Raw genomic sequence first — 26,046 nt, forward strand, 5'->3', positions numbered from 1 at the left:
AAACGCGCGCCGAAATCGTTCCCCTAAATCGGGCCCCGAAATCGTGCGCCGAAAACGCGCGACGAAAACGCACCCCGAAATCGCGCACCGAAATCCGCGCCGAAATCGCGCGATGAAAAACGCGCGCCGAAAACGCGCGTTGAAAAACGCGCGCCCAAAACGCGCGCCGAAAACACGCCCCGAAACGCGCGCCGAAAACGGCCGCCGTAAACTCGTGCCGAAAAACGCGCGCCGAAAACCTCCGCCGAAATCGCGCGCCGAAAAACAATTTTTTGAAGTGAACCCATTTGGACCCATTTGGGTGTTCAAGTAATTTTTGTATTGTGATTGGACCCATTTGAGTCTTTTAAGATATTTGTTATTGTATGTGCTTGGACCCATTTGGGTCTTAAAGTAAACCCAATGGACCCATTTTTAAGACTTTGGGTCCATTTTGCCAGGTCTAGTTTTAAGTTATTGCAATTTCCGTTTGCTTTTATGAAATTTGAACAAAAATGTCAGAATCGTGCAAGTGATAATTGGTTGATTAGTGCACTTAACTCTATTTTGAGTATGTCATTGATCATGTTTTTTTATTTTGTTATTATTATCTTTATTTATTATTTATTAATTGTTTTTTATTTCTAAACCATATGCTACATTTTATATATGAGCTATGTGTTTGCTTAATTAACAATTGTAACTTTCAACCAATACCATTCAAATGATTTTTTTCACCAAACCGTGATTTCACTGGTCCTTTAGCTAGTTAAACTTATAATTAAAATTCAAATAATCTAGAATCCAGCCGCAAGCTTCCTGCTGCCTTCTGCTTTACTCCACGCCTACTGCAAGCCCAACAATTGGCCCAAACATCAACTCCCCAAAATAGTCTTGCAGCCCAATTGGTTTCTTATTTTCTTCTCTGATAGACCTGAGGCCATTTATCTCGTGCAGCACCCTCGGTCAATGATCCTGCATCATCCTCCCCTTCGGAAGGACTCAACCTCGAGTCAAGATCTTGCTCGTCATCACCTAAATACATAGAAAGATCTGCAATGTTAAAGGTGGCAGACACATTATAGTGACCCGGGAACGCAATTTGTTGTCGTTAATCTTCTTGATAACTCGAAAAGGACCATATGCTCTCGGTTGTAGCTTGCCAAATCGACCACCCGGAACCTTTCCTTTCGCAAATGTATCCACACCAGATCTCCTTTAAACACAATTTTTTGCGATGTTAGTCTGTGCTTGTATACCGCATTTTGTTTAGTGATACGTGAATGAATTTGCCGATGCAAAGATTTCATTTGTTCAGCAAGTTCCAATCCATCTTGTGAAATCTCATGTACCTCACGTTTTGACAGCAAGTCGAGAGGAGTGAGGGTTTCCTGTCATACACTAGCTCAAAAGGGCTTCGATACGATTAACTGAAGTGTTGAATGCGAACTCAGCCTGCAGTAAAGCGAGGTCCCACTGTTTGAGATGTTCCCCAACAAGACTCCGTAACAGGTTATCCAAGCTACGGTTGACAACCTCAGTTTGTCCATTTTTTGCGGGTGGTGCGAGCTACTAAACTGAAGTTTTGAACCCACTCATGCCCACAAATTACACCAAAAATGACTAATGTATTTGACATCCTGAACCGACGTTAAAGTCTTTGGAATCCCATGAAGCTTAAAAATTTCGGCAAAATAAAGACGAGCCACTTGACTTGCACCGGATGTTTTGTTGCACGGAACAAAATGAGACATCTTAGAAAAACGATCAACATCCACCATTATCGAATCCTTATTACGTTTTGTCCGCGGCAACCCAAGGACAAAGTCAAGGCTAATATCTTCCCATGGTCTGTTAAGCACCGGTAATGGAACACAATGCGGTTCACATCTCGTTCCATGAGTGGCCAATAAAACCGATCCATGATACCGGCGAGAGATTTGTTCATTCCAAAATGACCCGCCAATCTTCCAGAATGTGCTTCGGTTATTATACACTTGCGAAGTGAACCTCCTGAATACAAAGGCGTGAGCCTTTAAACAAGTAGCTATCACATAACAAATAGGATCGAAAGGGACCCTCCATGCATTTTCCCAATATGTGTTTGAAATCTTTGTCACCCTTGCAATCCTCGCGCCACTGATCAAATCCTACCACATGGTACCAAGTAAAGAATATCGTCTACTTAACACGTCGGCTACTTTATTCAACACTCATGCTTTATGCTTGATAACAAATGTATAGGATTGCAACGTTTCGACCCACATCATTATATTTTGGACTTAACAAACATATGAACCACTTCCTCCATTGTTGGCCTATCCAGTGGATCATATCGAATACACAACAAACCAATTTTGATGAATATTTCAATTGAACTTGCATCAACATCAATTCTGGGATCAATTATATTTAAAATTGTTCCTTGTGACCAATTTTGTGTAAGCTACAACAAGTCAACATATCTGTTACAGTTTATATGTATTTCTAGCATTCGTACAAATAGGATAATACTTGCAAGAATCAACAATGAAAGAAATGGAATAATCAAAATGCTTGTCGAGTCTTCTTCAGTATTTAAAAATATGTTATAGATTGAAAAAGTCAGGTCACACCACATTTGTATTAATATCAGTCCATGTCAATTATGTTTTTTGGAATGTATTGGGTTTGCTTTTAAGTGATAAGAATCCATCTATATGTAATTATTTAGATTTAGATTTATATACAAGCATAACAAAAACATAATTCCGATATTCTACCATATCATTGCATCGGGTAATCGTACTTACGTATTCAACAAACTGGTAGATCTCCGATACTTTACGTCCAGTTATAGTTTCCAAAACCGTTATGCCAAAACTATAGACGTCTGCCTTGGCTGATAGACATGACCTCAAAACTAATTCCGGCGCAATGTTTCCCCTGTTACATTTGCATGTATTAGTGAAACAAAATCAAAATCAAACAAATAAATTATAGCTTATGGTAACATTGCAACTTATGTACTTACCGGTTTCCACAAACCCTATCAACACGAGCGCGGTCAGTTTCTTCGATTTGTGGCAACCCCAAAATTTGACAGTTTTGGGTAAAAGCTTTCATCTAATACAATGTTTTCAGGGTTTTCATCACCGTGTACGATAGGACCGGGAGTCTGCTTGTGAAGGTAAACAAGTACTCTAGCAATCCCTAGTAATATCTGGTACCTTTTATTCCAGTCCAAAAGTTTACACCGTGGATCTACAAACATAGATCACAAAACATATGTAAAGTAAAATACATTATAAAAAAGCTACCAACGTAATATTAGATTTAGATTATATATGAGAAACGGTTTCAAAACGAAGAGTTCATACCACCTATCATGCAATCTAGGGTTGCCTGTTGTGCACAATTATAAACTAGATACACTCTTTTTTCTTTTTCAATGCAATATCCAACCAACTCAATTAAATTCTTATACGGAGTATTTCAGTTTTACAAGTACCGATACTTCGTTGATAACAAGTTCTTTATCCTTCATAAAATCACAATAAGGTGAAAGAACTGTAATATCTTGTCCATTTTGTAGCCTTCCCTGAAAACATAAAAACATAAAACCTAACTGAAGCATTTACATTTGTCAAACTAGTGTAAAAGGAAGTATTAAATTAAATACCTTGTACAAGCAACCATAATATCCCCCATCCGAAATTCTATTAAATTCGGAGAATTTTTCGGTTGCAACTTCGATAATGTCAAAATGGAACCTGCGTAGTAGTTGGTTTTCATCTTGAAGATTACTGAGGTATAGTTCCAAGGGTTTTAAATTTTCAACTCCAACTATAAGATTAACAAATAACATGTAATTAAATGCTCAATCTTAGAAACATCTAACACCTAATCGTAGGTGGAGTTGGGCTGAAATTAGGGATTGATTGTGAATATATCAAAATTTGAAGGATTAAAAGTGTAGATATGTACACTAATTTAAGGACAAACGCTTAACGCTTAAAAAAAAACATTATACCTGAGTTTTTCCTATTGGATGGAAACACCAAAGTAGACATCTTTTTCCCAAATATTGTCATGCCTCGGGCCTGCAATTTAACGTCTTCTTTTTCCTGTAAAGCTAAGATACACTTAAGGGCCACCATAACCTGAGCCATTGTAGGACGCTATTTCGGATAGCTATGCAAACACCCAACCGCTAGCTTTGGAAACTCTTTTAAACATGTAGGAGATATTTTATCACTTATATCGGGATCAACGATTTGTTTTAGCCTACCTTGTTTGATACAGTCTTGTACCCAGCTTGCTAAACCCCATTGCTCCTCATCAAGACTTTTATCTACGGCTCGTTTCTCACATAAGACTTCAAATAGTACCACCCCAAACGCATACACGTCAGACTTTCGGGATAGCCTACCTGTCTGATAATAATCAGGATCTAGATACCCGAATGTACCTTTCACTAAAGTGTGGACACCACTATCTGCCTGATTTATAGGACCTATTTTGGACAGCCCAAAGTCTGAAATCTTAGCAGCCCAAGCGTCGTCCAACAGTATGTTTGAGCTTTTAACATCTCGGTGTATCACTCCATGATTTATACCTGTACCATTGTGAAGGTAATCTAAACCACAGGCAGCCCCTATACATATTTTTAGCCTTCGAACCCAAGTGAGAGGAGCTAGTAGTTTGTGGAGATGATCTTCAAGGGTTCCACGAGGCATAAATTCGTAAACAAGTATCATCTCTTGAATATCATTGCAATAACCAATCAAAGACACTAAATGACAGTGCCTTAACTTTGTAAGAATCTTAACTTCTGCCCAAAATTCGAGAGCTCCTTGACCGGAAGTTTTATCCAACCGCTTTATGGCAACATTCAAACGAGTTACCCCATTAGTAATTGTTCCTTTATAAACCTTGCCAAACCCCCCACATCCGACCACCAAAGATTCATCGAAGTTATCGGTTACAATCTGAATTTCAGCAATTGTAAATTGACGGCATGGGTGTAGTGACTCTAGGGATAGGGAAGATTCAACATCTTCACTAGACATGGTTATTGACATGATCTTCTAATACAATAATTGTTGACGATGATGATACGGGATTTAGTGTGAAATGATCGAGTCTAAGTAGTCAAACTTAGATACAGATTACAATTTTGTCATTAAAACTAGTGGTTAACATGGTTTCCAAGAAATTACTAGATTGTCAACTTCACATGTTGTCTTGTTGTATTGTCATTGTCTAATTTGTCAATTTGTCAACACACATAAAAAGGAAAAAAATAATTAATTAATAAAGAAACATAGAGATCCAAATTCTTCCTACATAAAAGTAAACCTAATCATTCACTCGTTCAATTACAAATTCCTGTTCTTCTCAATAACATCAATTTTCTCTAAATTCTTAGACTATAACTCAATTTCAATTTCTCAACATCGTTTCAATTCTAAAACTTCGCTGTACGATTATTGTGAATCAGGCATTGATAAAATTGAATAATGTTGTAGCCTACATACCTCAGATTCAGAACTCTGGATCTCATCTTCAAGTTGCGTGCTTTTAACTGCTGATAATAAATTACTGTTAACAAGTGATTGTTTGTCTTGCTCACTGAAATTTTGTAACAATTTTTGCTCAAGCATCTTCGTCCGGTAATGTTATTTTGACGTTTAATTCGCCTCTGCATTAACGACTGTTTTATCAGGAGCCATAGCTGGGGTTTTTAGGGTTTCAAATGAATTTTAAGCATAAGGTGTTAAAAGTGTGTGTGAAATGTGCTTGCATTAGGCTGAATCAAGTGGATTTGAACAAAACCGAAAAGGTAAATTGGCCGATGTTAGCTTTCGATTTTTAATTGTCTTTGTTCATCCTTCGCATTTTTTGTTTGCGTTAGTTGACATGAGAGATATATATCCGACATTATTTTTGATAAATACATCTAAAAATCCTCAATTACCCTTTTTGTTACAGTATCTCTCACAAAAAAAAAAAAATTGAACTTATTTTGAGGACATTTTTAAAAAATTTAATTAAATTGTCGTGGATCTATCAGAAAAAAAGATTAGAGATATCAACTCCCTATATCTATCAACAGATTGACCAAAAAATAAGAAAAGTCACAATTAAGCTCTCTCTTTTTTCTTTTAGGAATTTTTACTATTCCTAATGGAGCATCAATTTCTTCCATCAAATAACATGGAATCCAAGGTGTAACCTCTTTGATGCCCTTAACGCACGAGGCGTCAAAATTTGACGAAAATGAGTGTCAGCCACAAATCTGATGTAAAAAAAAGTGTATCAAATTTTGGTCATCAAACTAGATTTCACCATTAATTTTTATATATTATTAATTAATATATTTTATACCCAACTATCAATAATATGTTACCACATCGCCCACAACAAATTTAACATCAAATTTGAAACTTGATATCGGCTAAAAAGTCACGTTTTCACCCCGTTATTAAGGCCCATAAACAATAAAGTTTCAAGCTTTATCTCCAAAATACCCCCTTCGTCGGTTAAAATTGAAGTACGAAGACGGTGCAAAAAGAATCAAGAGAATCGGAGCTAAAACGAAGATTCTAGAGCGAAAACAGTGAAAGACAAGAAATTAAGTTACGATCCAGTGAATTCAGCAAACCAGGGCAGTCCAAACGGCCTGCCACTATGGAAAACGGCCTGCCACACGGCCAAGGCAAACCAACACAAGAAACGAGCCACCTTGCAAACGGCCTCTGCAAACGGTCTGCCAGCCGTTTGCAGGCCAATTTCACTTCTATTTAAAGGGTCTTTGTCATCTATTTTTACACACTTCAATTCACTTCTTTCTCTCTCTTTCTACAATATTAGTCATACTTTCAAGGTCTTCGACTCCGTGCGGGAAACCTAGTACCCGGAGAAGAACGTCGAAGATTGTATTAGGAGCGGTCTAGAGTTTGAAGTTGTCACTTTTGTATTCAGAACTCGTTTAATTTACGGGTACTTCTATCCTTTGTCTTTATATAATGTTTTCCATTATTATGCTTTGCGACACCGTTGCCATGATTAGCGAGTAGTTATCTTTAGTGTATGCTATGATGTAGTCAGTCATAATGCCGAAATAATATTATGGCTTGTGTATGTTGTCGAGATGCTTTCCGATTATGCTTTAAACTCAATCGCTTTTCCAACTAATAGAACGTAGTTATTGGCTCTGTTATTGGGAAGTCGTGAACCCCGATTCATAATACACTATCTGTGTCAACCCTTGGTAAGAGAAGTCTATCGGATACAACGTAAGTTTGACTGAGGCACACCGGTTGTAGTAAGTTCACCGAGCCTTGGATTTCGACAGAGGACTCTTTCGTAGTGAAACATCTAACTAGATCCCTAGCACATTATCGGTCCTAGACCATGCTAGTGTAGTCACCAAGCATATAAACTTCGTACGTGCACGCTGAAGTACAACGGTTGTTGTAAGATGTATCCCTGCTAAGTAAGGTCATAGAACCCGGTTAATATTGACTAGTACACTGCACCATAACGCGGTCTCGAACATTGCACCCCGCTTGAGGGATTCTTGGTTAATTAAGGAACTGTTTGTTTAAACACATAAAGGATTGGACCGTTAGGATAACCGAACGTGTTCATGGAAGTCAAAACCCGACTTGGCCATGGTGTTCTTTATGGTTAAACTCTTTTTAAGGGCCTAACTACCTCTTAAACCCAATCATTAACGAAAGCATCGAAGCACATCACGTCTCTCGGATATGGCTAGCCCTGTATTCTATTATGCTTAAGAAAGTTTAGACCTTTGTGGAATGTTAATGCGTCACCCAACCGAGTCGCTCAATTGGATGAGCCGTCTGAACGTGTAGGCCTGTAGTCAGACTGCACGGGCGTCAGGGGTAAGGGACGTTGCTGTCTATTCAGAATCTTCAAGCCTTTGGCATTACCCAGTGACATGTCTTATGACATGGGCGTTTAGGACCAGTGTAATGAATACAAGGCCACTACCTATTCATGCCTTTACTTCTTGACCTTGCCACACCACCAAAAAGTAAATCTCATGCCTTTGACGTCATAGTCAGAATTAAGAACAGTATTACCGTTTGAAATCAAAGTCACTATTTAATTTCAAATTGGTGTTTAAAATGACGTAAGATTTGAAAATAGTTGTAATTGAGATAATATTTGACGTATGTCATTTTTTCATGTTGTAAATTTCAAGTGTCAAGCTATTTCTCAGATCAAATTCCAGCAAAGATAATTTAACGTAAAGTTATCCACAAATTTATAATCTAGTATCGGTTAATAACTGATATATGTTGTAACGGAGTTTTTAAAACCATAACATAGTCAATGGTAATCCATATTAGGTGTAACCAATCGAGAAACTTATTATATCATACTATCTAAATTATAAATATAGATACTTCAAAATAGAACTGTAGACACTAAAAACGAATCTTAAAACAAACGTAGACTCGATATAGAGATGAAAAACACTAGAACGAGCTTAATCGAATGAACTTAGACCTTCGTGATCGATAAATTAAACCTACAAGAGATTGGATCAATGCCTAGAGTTGTTATTCGATTGGATACGTTTATGATTGACTTGCAGACGACAAAAAGCGGCTAGGGTATGTGTAGGGTGCGTAACCTCACAAAGAAACCCGAAACATATGTGTGTGTGTGTGTGTGTGTATATATATATATATATATATATATATATATATATATATATATATATATATATATATATATATATATATATATATATAGCATACTGCAGTTGTCATCGGTTGATGGTCTAGGACCCTCGGTCGATGGTCTTGGACCCTCGGTCAATGGTCTAGGACCCTCGACCGATGGTCCCCTACCATCGGTTGATGGTCTATGACAGTCAATTGATGGTCTCTAACAATAATTATTGTTTTGCTTTACTTTTGTTGGTTGATATAGCTAGGGACTCAATGTGCACCAATAAAATCCCCCTAGGGACTTAGTTCTATCAACATTCCTTCTTTATCCAGACTTATATACCACTAATCTCCAGTGAGGACCAACACACACTCCCCCTACGATGTGGCGTTACATTCAACTTCACTTGATCTTCTCTTATGCACCAATAAACTCGCTTTATATGGCACACATTTTCTATCTTCATCTCGATCCTTGTCATATTCCAATGATAATTGCAAGTCAATTCAATTATCAAGAAATACAATTTGTTAAACCTTTAAGTAAAATTTCTTTTGATACTCGGAGACTTATACTCAGCAATCTTTAAAGCTCACCAGTCATCAGATTAACCCTAACTTATGACTGATGTTCAAACTTTTCTACTCTTCATAGAAGCAGCGGAATTTAAGATTTGACTTTGTTTGACCCATAAATAATCAGACTCTTCTGATTACCCCACAGTAACCTTTATTAACTTCTAAACGTTCATAACCTGCACATGTTAACATCACAAAGTACAATGACATATATAAACATGAGCACGTTAGAAATAATCAATCACTCATTTCTTTACAAACACAAACATTAAAATCATCGAGAAGATTGATTAAGCAGCTTTCTTCCTTTCTATCACGTTCGCCATTGCTTCACATTTTTGAACTTCGTCATATATTTAGAAACTCCAACATTAACTCCTTTTTTTTTATCATGGCGCGTACGTATATCAACTTTGACAAAATGTTGGTCATGTATAACATTTAGTTTCAAACACACACTGATCTAACCATTTTAACTCAACATTTTTCACTATCATTCAACATTAAATTCACATTGTTTAAACATTTAACACATTGAATTTTCAAACAGCAAAAACACTTAAGCTTTTCAAACACACTTAGCTTCAGTCTGATACGTCAATTTAATTTCACATGAGTAACCAGAAAATAAATAAGATAGAAACTTGGAAAGTAAGAACATTTTGCATCACTTGCATTTGAAAATGCCTCAACAAATGATGCCCATCGGGGTAAATCCCATCAGGTAGATAATATCCTCTTTTGTACTCCATGCCGTTTACATTAAAAGAGATGTCTTCCATATCCTTATTAAGCATTAAGTTGAATAAAGGACTAGCTTTCACACGTTTAAGTCATTATTTGACCCCACAACCCCAAAGAAAGCATGCCAAATCCAACTGTCGTATGAGGCTACGGCTTCAAGCATAATCGTTGGATAACCTTGACCGCCTCGAGTAAGTTGGCCTTCCATGCAACGGGGCATTTTCCACATTCCTAATGCATACAATCAAATGATCATTCCAGGAAACCCACGAAGCTGATCATGAGCGTTATACAAACGTAACATATCATGATGTGTAGGCTCTAGTAAATAAACATTTGTGTATAAATAAATAATGTACTTTGTAAAATTTGTACAAATTCGCGTTATCTCTGTTTTTACATTTGCAAATACTTGTCACAACTTCGGGTAAATTACTGTATGCCAATTGACGTAGTGTGAATGCAATTTTTAAATGCGAACTAATACTCATTTTGCCACGTGCATCAACTCTTTAATGAAAAACCTAAAATATTTAGGTAACAGTTGTGTAGAGTAACTGAGAATATCTTCCATAATTCTTAGAAGTACGTGTCGTCTCATCCGAAACTGTCGTTTGAAATTCTCATCGTGATATTTTGGATCTTCAACGAAATAGTCGTGAAATTCTCATCCATTAGACCTTTATATGCAACCTGGCCTGATGTTGACGTTGTATGTAACGTCGTGTGTTTAAAATTTTCACCTCATTTCACTTAATAAATCATCGTTGTTAAATATATCAAGCAAAAGTAAAGTATATTGATCGTCAGAAGAAGATGTAGATGACATATTATTTATTTTATTTTATTATATAGAGTATATAGAGAGAATGAGTAGTTTGAAGTGTATATTTACACAACAACAACAACAACAATACTCAATCCGGCACATACGAGGTATGGGGGAGATGAGATGTAGACAATTATTCATCTACCCTAGAATATAAGAGAAGTCGTTTCTCTAACCACGAGTCGAGAAAGAATTCTCCATCCACATAAAGAGAAAGTTATCCCCTTCTCTACTCTAGGGTAGAGAGATTGTTTCCGTAAGTACCTCCGGCAATAATAATAATAATAATAATAATAATAATAATAATAATAATAATAATAATAATAATAATAATAATAATAATAATAATAATAACAATACAATACAATAATAATACTAATAATAATAATAAATAGATGAAAATAATAATAATGTAACACCCTGTTTTTGTTTCTGATTTTGCAGTAGGTCGGGACGCCGTCCCGATAGGGGGGACGCCGTCCAGCAACAAAAGGTGGGACGCCGTCCAAAGTTTGGGACGCCGTCCAAACGGTCTGTCGAGCCAGCTGTTTTAATTATTTTAAAAGGGGTAAAATGGTAAGATCACTTAGATGCCGGTTTGGAGCCTTCAAGGCTGGTTCCTTGGTCATTTGTGGATCATATTTCATCCTCACAAATACTCCCAACATTATCTAGAGAGAGAGGAGAAGTTCTAGAGAGAGAGAGATGTGGATTTGGAGAAGAAGGAGTCGGATTCTCGCAAAAGCTCGGGTTCTAAAGTTGTTCATCTCGCTCTTAGCTACATTGTGGTGGTATTGGTAAGCTCAAACTCCGAATTTCATTTGTTAGATTTGATGTTCAAGTTAGGGTTTTGAGCTAGATTGTTATGAAACCCTTTTAGATGATGAAATGGGTTTATGGTGACTTGTTATTCTTGTCACTTGGCGGGTTTTGGGTCGGTTGACGATTTGGCCTTGTTTAGGGTTTGATGGTGAGTTTAATCACTAGGTTTAGTGATTATGGAAGTGTTGGAACATTTTTGGGTGTGTTTGGTTGCCAAATTTTGAAATGGGTCAAATTAGGGTTTTGGTGTCAAAATGGGTGTGACACGTGTTTAACACTTGTGATCGGGCTTAATCGGTGTGTTAGGACCATTTTCACTCGTGTTAGTGGATATTGGTTAGTGTGGGCGCGTTTCGTGCTTGGAAGTGCAAATGGGTCGAATTTGCACTAGGTGTCAATTGAGTTGGTTTGTAAGTCAACCCTAATTGTGTTGTTGTGTTTGTGATGATGGATTAGGTACTTTCCATTGGCGCGTGGCGGTTTATTTGGAAGCATTCATCAAGGCGACAAGGTGAGTGTTAATATCCTATATGCATATGTATGTGTAGGATGGGTGCGGGCCGGGAGAAGGGTTCTCGCTTGTAGAGCTCGCTTCTTGTATAGGTGGAAGTGTTGGACTTGTGTATAGGTCCAATTGGCACGGTTGTGCGTTTTGGTTGACCACGTTGGCGAGGTGCACACTTTGTGTGTACGTTATCACATGGGCGTGTGATGTGGACTTATATAACCCCAATGACGAAGGGTTAATATAGTGAGTGGAATAATTATATGTGTAGGTATATAATGTATCTATTTGTTGTAGCGTGAAATGTGTCGTGTCGAGGTGCTAAGACACCACGTTTCACGTGATGAGTGAAGCATCGAGGTGTTAAGATGCCACTCGGGGTGAAGCATCGAGGTGTTAAGATGCCACCTAGGGGTGTAGTGTCGAGGTGTTAAGACACCACTCCGTAAAATAATGAGTGAAGCATCGAGGTGTTAAGATGCCACTCGGGGTGAAGTGCCGAGGTGTTAAGGCGCCACCCTAGGGGTTAGTGATACGAGGTGTTAAGTACCCTAACGGATGTTATGAACATCGATGACTTGTTTCGCGAAGTCATTCCCTTGCGAAGATTTGGTTAACCATGGTTATTGTGTTGTAAGCGTAAGCAAATTATGTTATTCGAGATATATATATATATATATATATATATATATATATATATATATATATATATATATTGTATACATATAATGTTGTATTGTCGTGATGTAGCTAACCCTCCGGGTGTAGCTTCTTGGCGTTGTTCACATCGTCGTTGGTGAACTTATATTTGTTGATGTATCTATAGCTTGTTGCTTAGTGACTACGGTATGCTTAGCTTAGCTTGCCTTATACTTGGATGCTTCGGTATGCGGTATTTGATATTTTGTGGCGTGTCCATTTTATACATATATATGTATGTAGTATGTTATCACTCAATAAGCATTAGCTTACCCTCTCGTTGTTTACATTTTTATAGATTGCACGGATGCGGTGGCTCGGGTAAGCGCGGGGACTAGTGGACTAGCGTAGTTGCTTTAGAAGACTTGCTTTTGGATTTTGATTAGGATTGGGTAGCGTGTCCCCAATCCCATGCTAGGTCTATGGTGTTGTATAAACTAATGGGTCGAAATAGTCACTTGTGGTATTTTGGGTCGATGTGGGCCCGGTATCGTAAAACTCAGTTTTTATTGTGAAAAACTCTTAGTTTAAACTATTGTAATATATTGTGAAAGTGTTTTGGTTTAAAAGTGTCGGGAAGCGGGTTTTTCGCCCGCGTGTGTTTGTAAACTGATCAGAATGTTTTAGTACATCTGGACGCCATCCCAGATGGCTGGACGCCGTCCCAGTCTTAAGCGCTGGACGCCGTCCAAGCTTTTGGACGCCGTCCAGATCAACTGTTCCACAATTTTTTTTTTGTGGCACGTTTTCGGATGGTTAACGGGTTGGGTCGTTACAAGTTTTATCAGAGCATGGTCTAAGGGATTTAGGTGACTTGAGATAGGTGCCTAGACTTAGACTTTTGTGTGTGCTTATTTGTTGCGGGACTTGTAGGTGAACGGGTCGGAACGGGTTATAGTTAGTGCCTTGTTTGTAGGTGGACTAACTAGGATTTTTGGCTTGTGTTGTGATGCTATTCCCTTGCGTGTGTTTATATCGCGTGGAATCGTCGTTGTGTTGGTTATATCATCGAGCGAGGCGGTCGTTGTACTAACGAATTGAGACGACGTGTGTGCGTAATAAGGACTTGCAAACCTTATTACGGGTGCAAATCGTGTCTAACAAGTGATGTACGACGAGTGTTGAGCAAGATGGGGAGGTGTTATGCGTGTCATTTTATACGTTCGTGGACTAATCGTTTTGCATTCTTTAGAATGACGACGCGAAATGAGATCGAGACGAATGACGAGGAGTTTAACTCTAGAGTTGCGGCCGCCGTTGCGGAGCAAATGAGTGCGTTTCGAGAAGAAATGGATAGGAAGAATTTCGAATTTCGGGGTAGTAGTGAAATGGAGCGTTGTCTTAAGAGCTTCATGAAGACTAAACCCCCGATGTATGACGGGAAACCGGATCCTTTGGTAAGCACAACTTGGATCTCGGATGTTGAAGGGTGTTTTCGTACTATTGAATACCCTCCTGAGAAGAGGACAAGACTCGCTACTAGTTTGTTGCGGGGTAGGGCAAAGGATTGGTTGGATGGTAAGATTGATCTTGTCGGTGGTGAACCGTTTATGGCATTATCGTGGGACGAATTTAAGGAGGAATTCTTCAAGGAGTTCCGGACTTCAGCCGATTTGTGGGAATTGCGTAATAAGTTGCGAAATTGCAACAGGGTTCTATGGATTTGAATACTCTCAAGACGACCTTTATGGCGAAGGCTCGTTTTTACCCGGAGTATTTGGGGAATGATAATTTGTTGATGCAAGATTTCTATCGAACCTTGAATGATGACTTGAAGAATAAGATTAGCCGGGGTTACGCGAAGTCATTTGCGGAATTATTCGCGGTGGCTAGAGGTTTTGAGTCGTATTCGCGATCGAAGATTGGTGAACCTTCAAGTGAGAGAAGGGTTGTTTCGTATGGTGCTCCAAGTAAGAGGACTAAGGGTCCGAGTGTGAGCATGGGTGGTACGCGGACGGGTATACCGGATTCTAGTGCATCTAGATGTTACAATTGTGGCGTGGGGGGTCACAAGTCGTGGGAATGTTCGGTGCCAAATGGTGATGGCATGGTGTGCTTCAATTGCCAAGAAGAAGGACATCGTAAGTCGGAATGTCCCAAGTTAGCGGGGACGGGTGCGGCAAGGAGACGTTAAGGTACGTTTCTTTTTAATAAATATGTCCTTTGATTATTTATTAAGTGCCGTTGAGTTTGAGGTTGTTAAATGCATTGTGTTGCGCATATTATTGTTATGGGTGACGTTCCTAATGGAAGTACCCTATAGTGACATTTGATTATCGGGCGAAGGGCGTAAGACTTGGTGTAACCAAGCATTCCTTAGTATTGGGAATTATTTCTACCAAGCCATATGTGTGGGATTCGGTGTTCGATTGTTAAGCGCGTGTTCGCTATAGTGTGGAAGTTGATGAACTATGAGGTTCGTCGGGTGGTTGGAACCCTTGAAATCGAGTGTTTTGAATCTTGATGTATGTTGGTAATGGAGTTTATATGACGCGACATTAGGTGCCTCTTTTATACCTACTAGTGTGGTGTTCAACTCCGATTGTGTTGCGGTTACATTGTACTTAGGGTACCGAAGTGAAACCCTTAGGTACATGAGTGACTAGGTGGAAATTGACAAACTAGAGCAATTGGATGATTGCGAGGGTGTGGTTTGTGTAATTGTAGTACACTTTTCGTTCGAAGTGTTTGAGGATTGATTGAAATCCTTCGTGTGCTCAAGGTTAGAGCAAGATGTGGTGATGGGTCGTGTGTGCCCAATCGTTTGTAAAGTCTACCCTTGGTAGCATTATACGGTTGTACGAGTTGTGGAGATGGAACGTAGTTCCAAGTGGGGGAGTTACACTTCCGAACGAGGAGGCCTTAGGGTGAGATTTCGGATGACATTTTAGTAGGTCCGAAAATTGTGTTGGGACCTAGTTTTGGTCGATTTGTGGTAGATTACAATTTCGGATAAATTGTACTTATGGTTTGGATTTGAATTATCACCGAGGTGGTAATGTGGTAAATTTCATTTAGAGATAATGGACGTGTTTGGTGAGCAAGGTGAAATCCTTCGGTTAAGGGAGGTGTGTCGGATTCTCTTCTAGAGAATTATTGTTTTGTGCCTATGTTTGATATAGGTGGTTCTTGCTCGAGTGTGTGAATGGTTAGTGGTATCCGTTAGGATTCACTATGGCGTAGCAGAGCGCGATGTTATGCTACTCGTCGTTCGAGGCCAAAAGGGTGTTGATTGATGAAGCGTGACTTTCGGAGTTCGCTGACTTCATCATGGTATTGGTGATTGATGAAGCATGACCTTTAGGGTCCGCTGACTTCATCATGGGAGTATGCGATTGGTGGAGCATGACCTTCGGGGTCCGCTGACTTCATCATGAGCGAGGTGTTATATCGGTGAAGCATGACCGTTGACGGGGTCCGCTGACTTCATCCGGTGTTGAGATTGGTGAAGCATGATCTTCAGGTCCGCTGACTTCATCATGGTAGTGGATCGCGTGTGTTTTCGGCCAGCCTTCGTATTGTTGGATGTGTGAGCACCGATAGGAAATTCGAGTACCATCTCCGTGTGCGATTGGATATGCATTGTCCATGAGTTAGTGTTATATGTCGTTGTACACTAACGGATGTTGTTTGATCTATCGGTTGTTTGATACACCAATGGTGGGGTCGTGAGGACCATGTTGTGGTATGATTAGTGATGCGATAGCCGTGTTTCGCTCACGTGTTGTTACGGGTGTGACGATCGTTGATTTTGTACACCTTAGGATTAGCATTGCCATAGTCGTTTTGGGCGCTTTTGGTTTTAGCCGTTGTTTATGATGTTAGGATAGTGGCGTATTGGTTGTATTGCGCACTACAAAGGATGTTTAGTGGTAAGTGTAATCCGTAAGGATTCATGTGGTTCGGTCTTCATCATTTCGGATTGTTGACTTTAGGATTGAGACTTGGTTGCTTCTAGCATTGTACCTGTAATGGTACGCTGAAGGGTTGATATCTCGGTCCGAGATTGGTTGAGTTTTCCCGATGATAGGGAGTGAGCATGGTTTTAGTGCTCGGATAGTGGGTTTGATAAATCGCGGGAGACGATTTTAGTTGTTAAAGGTGATTCCTTGGGAAGAGTTGACTAGGAAAGTCGGATTGGGACTTATGTTGAGGACCATGGAGTGTGGTCCGTTTGGTTAAGTGACGAGGATCACGAGGACGTGATCGATTCTAAGTGGGGGAGAGTTGTAACACCCTGTTTTTGTTTCTAATTTTGCAGTAGGTCGGGACGCCGTCCCGATAGGGGGGACGCCGTCCAGCAACAAAAGGTGGGACGCCGTCCCGATAGGGGGGACGCCGTCCAGCAACAAAAGGTGGGACGCCGTCCAAAGTTTGGGACGCCGTCCAAACGGTCTGTCGAGCCATCTGTTTTAATTATTTTAAAAGGGGTAAAATGGTAAGATCACTTAGATACCGGTTTGGAGCCTTCAAGGCTGGTTCCTTGGTCATTTGTAGATCATATTTCATCCTCACAAACACTCCCAACATTATCTAGAGAGAGAGGAGAAGTTCTAGAGAGAGAGGTGGATTTGGAGAAGAAGGAGTCGGATTCTCGCAAAAGCTCGGGTTCTAAAGTTGTTCATCTCGCTCTTAGCTACGTTGTGGTGGTATTGGTAAGCTCAAACTCCGAATTTCATTTGTTAGATTTGATGTTCAAGTTAGGGTTTTGAGCTAGATTGTTATGAAACCCTTTTAGATGATGAAATGGGTTTATGATGACTTGTTATTCTTGTCACTTGGCGGGTTTTGGGTCGGTTGACGATTTGGCCTTGTTTAGGGTTTGATGGTGAGTTTAATCACTAGGTTTAGTGATTATGGAAGTGTTGGAACACTTTTGGGTGTGTTTGGTTGCCAAATTTTGAAATGGGTCAAATTAGGGTTTTGGTGTCAAAATGGGTGTGACACATGTTTAACACTTGTGATCGGGCTTAATCGGTGTGTTAGGACCATTTTCACTCGTGTTAGTGGATATTGGTTAGTGTGGGCGCGTTTCGTGCTTGGAAGTGCAAATGGGTCGAATTTGCACTATGTGTCAATTGGGTTGTTTTGTAAGTCAACCCTAATTGTGTTGTTGTGTTTGTGATGATGGATTAGGTACTTTCCATTGGCGCGTGGCGGTTTATTTGGAAGCATTCATCAAGGCGACAAGGTGAGTGTTAATATCCTATATGCATATGTATGTGTAGGATGGGTGCGGGCCGGGAGAAGGGGTTCTCGCTTGTAGAGCTTGCTTCTCGTATAGGTGGAAGTGTTGGACTTGTGTATAGGTCCAATTGGCACAGTTGTGCATTTTGGTTGACCACGTTGGCGAGGTGCACACTTTGTGTGTACGTTATCACATGGGCGTGTGATGTGGACTTATATAACCCCAATGACGAAGGGTTAATATAGTGAGTGGAATAATTATATGTGTAGGTATATAATGTATCTATTTGTTGTAGCGTGAAATGTGTAGTGTCGAGGTGCTAAGACACCACGTTTCACGTGATGAGTGAAGCATCGAGGTGTTAAGATGCCACCTAGGGGTGTAGTGTCGAGGTGTTAAGACACCACTCCGTAAAATAATGAGTGAAGCATCGAGGTGTTAAGATACCACTCGAGGTAAAATGCCGAGGTGTTAAGGCGCCACCCTAGGGGTTAGTGATACGAGGTGTTAAGTACCCTAACGGATGTTATGAACATCGATGACTTGTTTCGCGAAGTCATTCCCTTGCGAAGATTTGGTTAACCATGGTTATTGTGTTGTAAGCGTAAGCAAATTATGTTATTCAAGATATATATATATATATATATATATATACATATAATGTTGTATTGTCGTGATGTAGCTAACCCTCCGGGTGTAGCTTCTTGGCATTGTTCACATCGTCGTTGGTGAACTTATATTTGTTGATGTATCTATAGCTTGTTGCTTAGTGACTACGGTATGCTTAGCTTAGCTTGCCTTATACTTGGATGCTTCGGTATGCGGTATTTGATATTTTGTGGCGTGTCCATTTTATACATATATATGTATGTAGTATGTTATCACTCACTAAGCGTTAGCTTACCCTCTAGTTGTTTACAGTTTTATAGATTGCACGAATGCGGTGGCTCGGGTAAGCTCGGGGACGAGTGGACTAGCGTAGTTGCTTTAGAAGACTTGCTTTTGGATTTTGATTAGGATTGGGTAGCTTGTCCCCAATCCCATGCTAGGTCTATGTTGTTGTATAAACTAATGGGTCGAAATAGTCACTTGTGGTATTTTGGGTCGATGTGGGCCCGGTATCGTAAAACTCGGTTTTTATTGTGAAAAACTCTTAGTTTAAACTATTGTAATATATTGTGAAAGTGTTTTGGTTTAAAAGTGTCGGGAAGCGGGTTTTTCGCCCGCGTGTGTTTGTAAACTGATCAGAATGTTTTAGTACATCTGGACGCCGTCCCAGATGGCTGGAAGCCGTCCCAGTCTTAAGCGCTGGACGCCGTCCAGATCAACTGTTCCAGAATTTTTTTTTGTGGCACGTTTTCGGATGGTTAACGGGTTGGGTCGTTACAAATAATATAGAGATAAACTGTAACACCCTGAATTTTGTGCGTCAGGAAATGTTCCCGAAAGTGTCAGAAAATGTGTGCACCAGAAAGCGCCACAAAAGGTCTACCTAACACTTATGCATTTTCAGAATTTACATCAGAATCAGGATTAGTCAGAATCAGTCCCTGAACTTCAGAATCTGTTTAGACCCTTGTGCGCGCCGCGCACCCCACCTGGGACAGTTTTCTGCCTTTTTCTATTTTGAGTTAAATGAGGGGCTTTTTGGTCTTTTCACTTGAGGACGGATCTGTAGCCTTATTGACAGATTTGGATCCAATTATGGATCACTTTCACATCCACAACTCTCTCATCTTCAAACCCTAGAGAGAGGAAGAGTTTTAGAGAGGGAAAACTCCATTTGGAGAAGAATGAGGGTGACTCGGGTTAAGGTACAAGAGTTAAGGTTGTTCACCTCGTTCATGGCTACGTTTTGGTTGTGGTGGTAACCTCTAACTCAGAATTTAATTGTAAGACTCTTGTTTATGTTTAGGGTTTGAGCTTGTTGGGGTTCTAAACCCCATTTCTCATGAAATTAGGGGTTTTTGTTGTATTGCTAGTGTAAGTAAACTCGATTATTGTGGGTTTAGGGTTTGATGACGGATTTGGAAGTATTCGTCATAGTTTGGGTGTTAATTCACTTGATTGTAAGTGTGTTGGTGTTTTAGATGTTCATAAGAACATGTTTGTTGGTCAAATGGGTGTTAACCTTGATTTGGTGTCAAACTAAGTTATGGGACAATATTTGATGAATCGAGTATATAAATGTTTGATTTAGGTGTAAATTGGTATTTTAAAATATAATCACTAGCCGTTAGTGATTTTGGGCATTTTCGGGACTTATGCCAATATGGGTGAATTGAATGGGTCAAATTTGGTAATGACACTAATTTAGGATTAATAGAATGATAAGCACTTTTGTTAAGTGTTAATTGGCATTTGGAATGATTACTACTTGAGTAGTAATTTAGTGTTAAGACCTAGGGTGGTTTAAATGGTGACAAGTATAATTTAGGTTAAATTGTACTTGTTTGATGGGTCGGAATTACCACCCGTAGTGGCAATTGGGTTGAGCTCATTAAGAGATAAATGGGCGGGGTCAAACGAGCAAGGAGAGATCACTCGACTATGGGATGTGAGTGTTGAGTTCTCTTTTAGAGAATTGTTATTTATGTGTATTTGTACCTATATGTGTATTATAGGTAAATGTTTGCTCGGTTGCATTTGGAGGCGATTTACATACATGACTTGTGCGGGCATTTCGAGGTGAGTGGAATAATTATGCATGTATGTATATAGTGTATTTATTTGTATGCTATGGCATGAACCGCGGAGCTGGTAGTGCCATAGTATGTGCGAGTGTGCTATGATGTGAACCACGGAGCCGGTAGCATCATGGTACGTGTGTTGTAGTGTGAATCACGGAGCCGGTAGCACTATAGCACGAGTCGTTAGAGTGTGAACCACAGAGCCGGTAGCACTATAAAAGAGTATGACTCGAGTTGTGATGTGAACCTCGAAGCCGGTAGCATCAAAGTGTGAACCACGGAGCCGGTAGCACTATAAAATGAGGTGTGAACCACGGAGCCGGTAGCACCGAAGTGTGAACCACAGAGCAGGTAGCACTATAAAAGAGTATGACTCGAGTTGTGATGTGAACCACGGAGCCGGTAGCATCAAAGTGTGAACCACGGAGTCGGTAGCACTATAAAATGAGGTGTGAACCACGGAGCCGGTAGCACCGAAGTGTGAACCACGGAGCAGGTAACACTATAAAAGAGTATGACTCAAATGCGTAGTGACGTGAACTACGGAGCCGGTAGCGTCATAGCATTGCGTATGGTGTGAACCACGGAGCCGGTAGCACCATGACGCGTTTATGGTTAACCATATAGTTGTGTATGTGTTGTTGTATAGCATAATATATTAGTTTGGAGTATATGCTATTGTTTATGCTAGTTGCGATAATGGAGGTTATTACCTTTATACTTGGAGTTTGTATGCTAATATTGTATTGCTAGCATGTTTGCGGTATGTGAGTAGGTGGTTGCAAGTAGGTATATTATATATGTATGTGTATACTTATTGCACTCACTAAGCGTTAGATTACCCCTCTCGTTGTTTACCTTTTTCAGGTATTGTGTTATGAGGCTAGCTAGTTGTTAGACTAGTTGCGTAGGAGCGCTTGGGCTCGATGGGGTAGCTCTTGGTATCGGGGATTATGCTCTTGGTATCGGGTTGGGTTATAGAGTCCTAACTCGTCTAATGTAAATTGGGATTGAAACTTGTATTTTGTACGAAAGTCGTAAAACGGCCGATGTGGGCCCGGTGTTGTAAAACTCATTTTTTTATTGGAACGTGTTAGTTTTATCTAATATTATATGTTGTAAAAAGCGTTTCGTCTAAAAGTGTCAGGAAGTGGGTGATCTTTAATTGAAAATTTGAAATTTCGGACAGAAGCTGACCAGGCCTTGTGCGCGCTGCGTACAGGCAGTGGAGCGCTCCGCACCCTTCTGTCATATATATAAAAAAAAATTGCTGCGTATTCGGTTGGATAACGGGTTGAGTCGTTACAAGTGGTATCAGAGCATAGTCTAAGGGAATTAGGTGACCTTGGAATAGGTGCATAGTCTTAGACTTATTGGCGGTTATGCATTATATGCGGGACTTGTAGGAATACGGGTCAAACTGAGAATTTAAAGTGCCTAATGTAAGTAGGTGAAAGCGGACATTGTTTTGGTGATAGTCACCTAGGTTGTAGGTTGACTCGTTGTGCGGTGTACTTATGTACATTTATTATTACATTGTATATAGGCGTGTATATATATATATATATATATATATATATATATATATATATATATATATAGATATCTGTTTGATGCGGTGTCCTAGGGATGAATCTATTGGAGAGATTCGAATGTTTGACGATTTTGAGTGATCAAGTTCGTGGTATGGACTTTGGTCATTCGGGTACTAGGAAGTTATCGAATGTTATTAGGTGTGAATGTTGCGTAAGTCCGAGTAAAGTACTTTGCGTGACCATGTGAAAATGGTAAGGTACGCATTTGTAAGAGTGACCGATCACCATTATTACGAAAGTGTATTTTGACATCAAGCATGACATGACGAGTACCGAACGGAGGAAACGTGGCATGGTTGGGGTAGATTCGGGATAAATAAGGAATCTTTTATTGATTCCTAGGTTATAGTTGTCTCGGGTGATGTGCTTGTTGTCACACCGAGTTCATTGCGAACCAGAAAGTGTTACGGTGGATTCGGTTAGTTAAGTGAGTGAGCAAACTCACGAGTTCGACGCGTACTTAGTCACCCTACGTAGTGGGTGCATTATTGAGATTATCATTGGTTGTAGTTACCCATCGTAACTAGGATAACCGATTAGTGTATGTGTGTGCGACAAGGACTTAAATCCCGTAATGGGACGTAACAAGTCTAAGATGGTAGAATTGGGGTTACACTCCGTAGAGTGTGTGGTTAGAGAATCGCGTAAGGATTCTAGTTGTGAGTCACCTTGGAATTTGGCGAATCGAGGAGTCTTCGGGTCGTTAAACTCATGGGAGTGGGACCCGTATGACGGTAATTGCATTAGTATGTTAGCGTGTTGCGGATGATAGGGTAATATTCCTAACAGAATATCCCTTGTAGTAGGGATTGTGTCGATGTGTGGAAGAGTGTAAGACTTGGTGTTTTCAAGCACCTCTTAGCGTTAGATGGAATTTTTTGTTAGGCTATATCGTTTGGCCTTGTGGAAATTACGGGTAGCGTGTGATCGGTAGAAACTTTCGATAAGACAATAAATCGTAAGGTCTTTCGGGAAGGTATGACTTCAGGTCATTATTATGAGAGGTAGGTGATGTCGGGTGTATGGAACCCAAAGATCGAGTTTCTAAATCTCGATAGGTTGTGGTGGGAGTGTGCATGACACGGCATCAGATGCCTTTTTATACCTGCTAGTGTAATGTTCAACTCCGTTGATGGTGTGATCACTTTGTGCTTAGGGTGCCCGTGAGATACCCTTGGAAGCATCGAAGGTTATAATAGTGATCGACGAGTGATAGTAATTCGACGGTTGCAAAAGTTGAAGTTTAAGAGCATTGCGGTAAGTACTTCTTATGAAGTGACGGGTGAGCGAAGCTTGTTGCTCTTAAGTGACAGACTGGTAAAGATGACCGGTGAGTCAGTGATGGACTTAATGATCGGTTAGGCCGAAGGTTATGATGAAGTGTTGATGTTGCGGTCGATGCAATTATTGTGTCGGGTTGGTCACTCTTCTCCATGAGAGTGAGCAATTGTAAATAAAGGTTCGTTGCGGGGAAGGTCAGGTGATCTCGACTGAGATGCACGACCGATTAAGCGGAGTGGCATATGCCGAGGCTTAGAGGCGTACATAGGATTTTGGTGGTGTTCGCTTTGCGAACGATGAAGGGCTGTTAGTTGTTAATCGTGGTACGAAGGTGCGATGTCGTCGCATGTACGACATCTCTAGTGAGTGTGTATGATGGCTTTGAGAGCCTAAGGTGAATTTACGGTGATTTGGTGTGTATGACTAACGATGAGGATGGTCATGTGTGTCATGGAATGACAATTCCGCGGGATGTTATCATCTTGGCGGTGAGAATATGGAGCTAAATCCTAAATGGGGGAGTTTTTACTGATGTATGAGGAAGCTCCGGTGGTGTTAGATCAAGTGAAGTGTAAGTCTTCTTAGGTAAGGTGGTCGTGTAGCACCAAAGTGCTGTAAGAGACCAAGTGCGAAGTTGAGGTCACGGAGGCGAGATAATGAAGTTGTTGTTGCAGGTGCTCTCGGAATGTAAAATCTGGGTTGCTATGAGACTTGGATCGTATTGTCGAATAGGTACAAGTTCGATATTGTGGTGGATACTGTATTTTCCCTGTCGGGAAACGTAATCGTGGAGATTGTCAGTGGACTATTCCACTTTATGGACGATTGTGAGGCGGAGAGTGTCGATTTCGATTGTCTAGCGTAGAGACACGCAGGTGTTGTTTTGGTTGCGAGAATGTGTACCATAGTGATGTGACCCGTAGGTTGCATTGAAATATCGAGGCCATCCTTAACGGACGGTCTAGGTAGGAAGGTTCACCCGGATTTGGTGACTATTTTGTGAGTCGTGTGGCAAATTGAGAATTGTGATGATGATAATTAGTTGTTGACGGGATTCTAGTATATGAATAGTTTCCATGCTAGTACTAGGAAGCCATATTGTATAGATGTGTTGTAGGGCTTAGAGGAGAAACCCTGTGTCGAGTGTTGATGTTTTGTCCAACTCGTGGTGTGTTATTGTCGTCCTGGATTAATCCAGAGACTGGTGGTCGTGTGCGGATCGATTGATGGGAAAGTTTGTGTTCCCAGTGTGAATATTTGGGGAAACCAAAATTTCTTCGTTGAAGGAATAATCCGGTCATGGTGACTGTAAGAAGTACTAGTCGGAGGAGCGTGTCGATTGCCCCGTTGGCATCGACTTGTAAAATTGCGAATCACGGGTTTTTTAGGGTGGAAAACAAATGTTTGCACATAAGCGGATGTGCGATCGTTGAGTGGTACGGTTATGGACCGTTGAAAGTACTGAGTTTCGACGCGGAATGAATCCTTCTCGATTGGGATTAATGCAAGACTTGGTTCACAGCGTAGTGGACCTAGTAGATCGCGTTGGGTGATGTAGTTATAGATGTAGCTTGTTGCGAGTTTTAGTCGAGAGAACTTGCAGGGATAATGGTGTTTTCCGTATTTTGACGTTGAGTGTATGAGATATCGCTTGTTGCGGTAGTGCACGCTAGTGATTATTAGCGTGTGGTGAGATCTTAGAATTTACGTAAGATGTTATTGGATGTCGGCCTTGATTGTGTTTCGTCGGATACGTGATTGCTACATGTGTGACTCCGCATTTGGAGGCGAGAATGTTCAAAGGGGAAGTGCTTAACTTCTAGTATTCGGTGCAGATCACGAGGACGTGATCCAATCTAAGTGGGGAGAGTTGTAACACCTTGAATTTTGTGCGTCAGAAAATGTTCCTGAAAGTGTCAGAAAATGTGTGCACCAGAAAGCGCCACAAAAGGTCTACCTAACACTTATGCATTTTCAGAATTTACATCAGAATCAGGATTAGTTAGAATCAGTCCCTGAACTTCAGAATCTGTTTAGACCCTTGTGCGCGCCGCGCACCCCACCTGGGACAGTTTTCTGTCTTTTTCTATTTTGAGTTAAATGAGGGGATTTTTGGTCTTTTCACTTGAGGACGGATCTGTAGCCTTATTGGCAGATTTGGATCCAATTATGGATCACTTTCACATCCACAACTCTCTCATCTTCAAACTCTAGAGAGAGGAAGAGTTTTAGAGAGGGAAAACTCCATTTGGAGAAGAATGAGGGTGACTCGGGTTAAGGTACAAGAGTTAAGGTTGTTCACCTCGTTCACGGCTACGTTTTGGTTGTGGTGGTAAGCTCTAACTCCGAATTTAATTGTAAGACTCTTGTTTATGTTTAGGGTTTGAGCTTGTTGGGGTTCTAAACCCCATTTCTCATAAAATTGGGGGTTTTTGTTGTATTGCT

General features: G+C 40.3%; 1 protein-coding gene across 3 annotated transcripts; it reads right to left on the minus strand.

The window, feature by feature from the left end:
• Positions 1-722: 722 nt before the first annotated feature.
• On the minus strand, positions 723-5,090 carry LOC139872284 (receptor-like protein kinase FERONIA). Of its 3 annotated transcripts, none has more exons than XM_071860123.1 (6): positions 3,992-5,090; positions 3,641-3,804; positions 3,339-3,559; positions 2,993-3,222; positions 2,772-2,904; positions 723-2,425 (listed from the first exon to the last, which is right to left on the minus strand). In XM_071860123.1, exon 1 carries the CDS (start codon positions 5,040-5,042, stop codon positions 4,140-4,142), a length of 903 nt encoding a protein of 300 aa, XP_071716224.1. In that variant the 5' UTR covers positions 5,043-5,090; the 3' UTR covers positions 723-2,425; positions 2,772-2,904; positions 2,993-3,222; positions 3,339-3,559; positions 3,641-3,804; positions 3,992-4,139. The 3 variants fall into 2 exon arrangements, with proteins under 3 accessions (XP_071716225.1, XP_071716224.1, XP_071716226.1); XM_071860124.1 differs by having other exon boundaries at positions 3,641-3,731.
• Positions 5,091-26,046: the final 20,956 nt, after the last annotated feature.

This window comes from Rutidosis leptorrhynchoides, chromosome 10, assembly GCF_046630445.1.
Source record: "Rutidosis leptorrhynchoides isolate AG116_Rl617_1_P2 chromosome 10, CSIRO_AGI_Rlap_v1, whole genome shotgun sequence".
Lineage (NCBI taxonomy): Eukaryota > Viridiplantae > Streptophyta > Magnoliopsida > Asterales > Asteraceae > Rutidosis > Rutidosis leptorrhynchoides.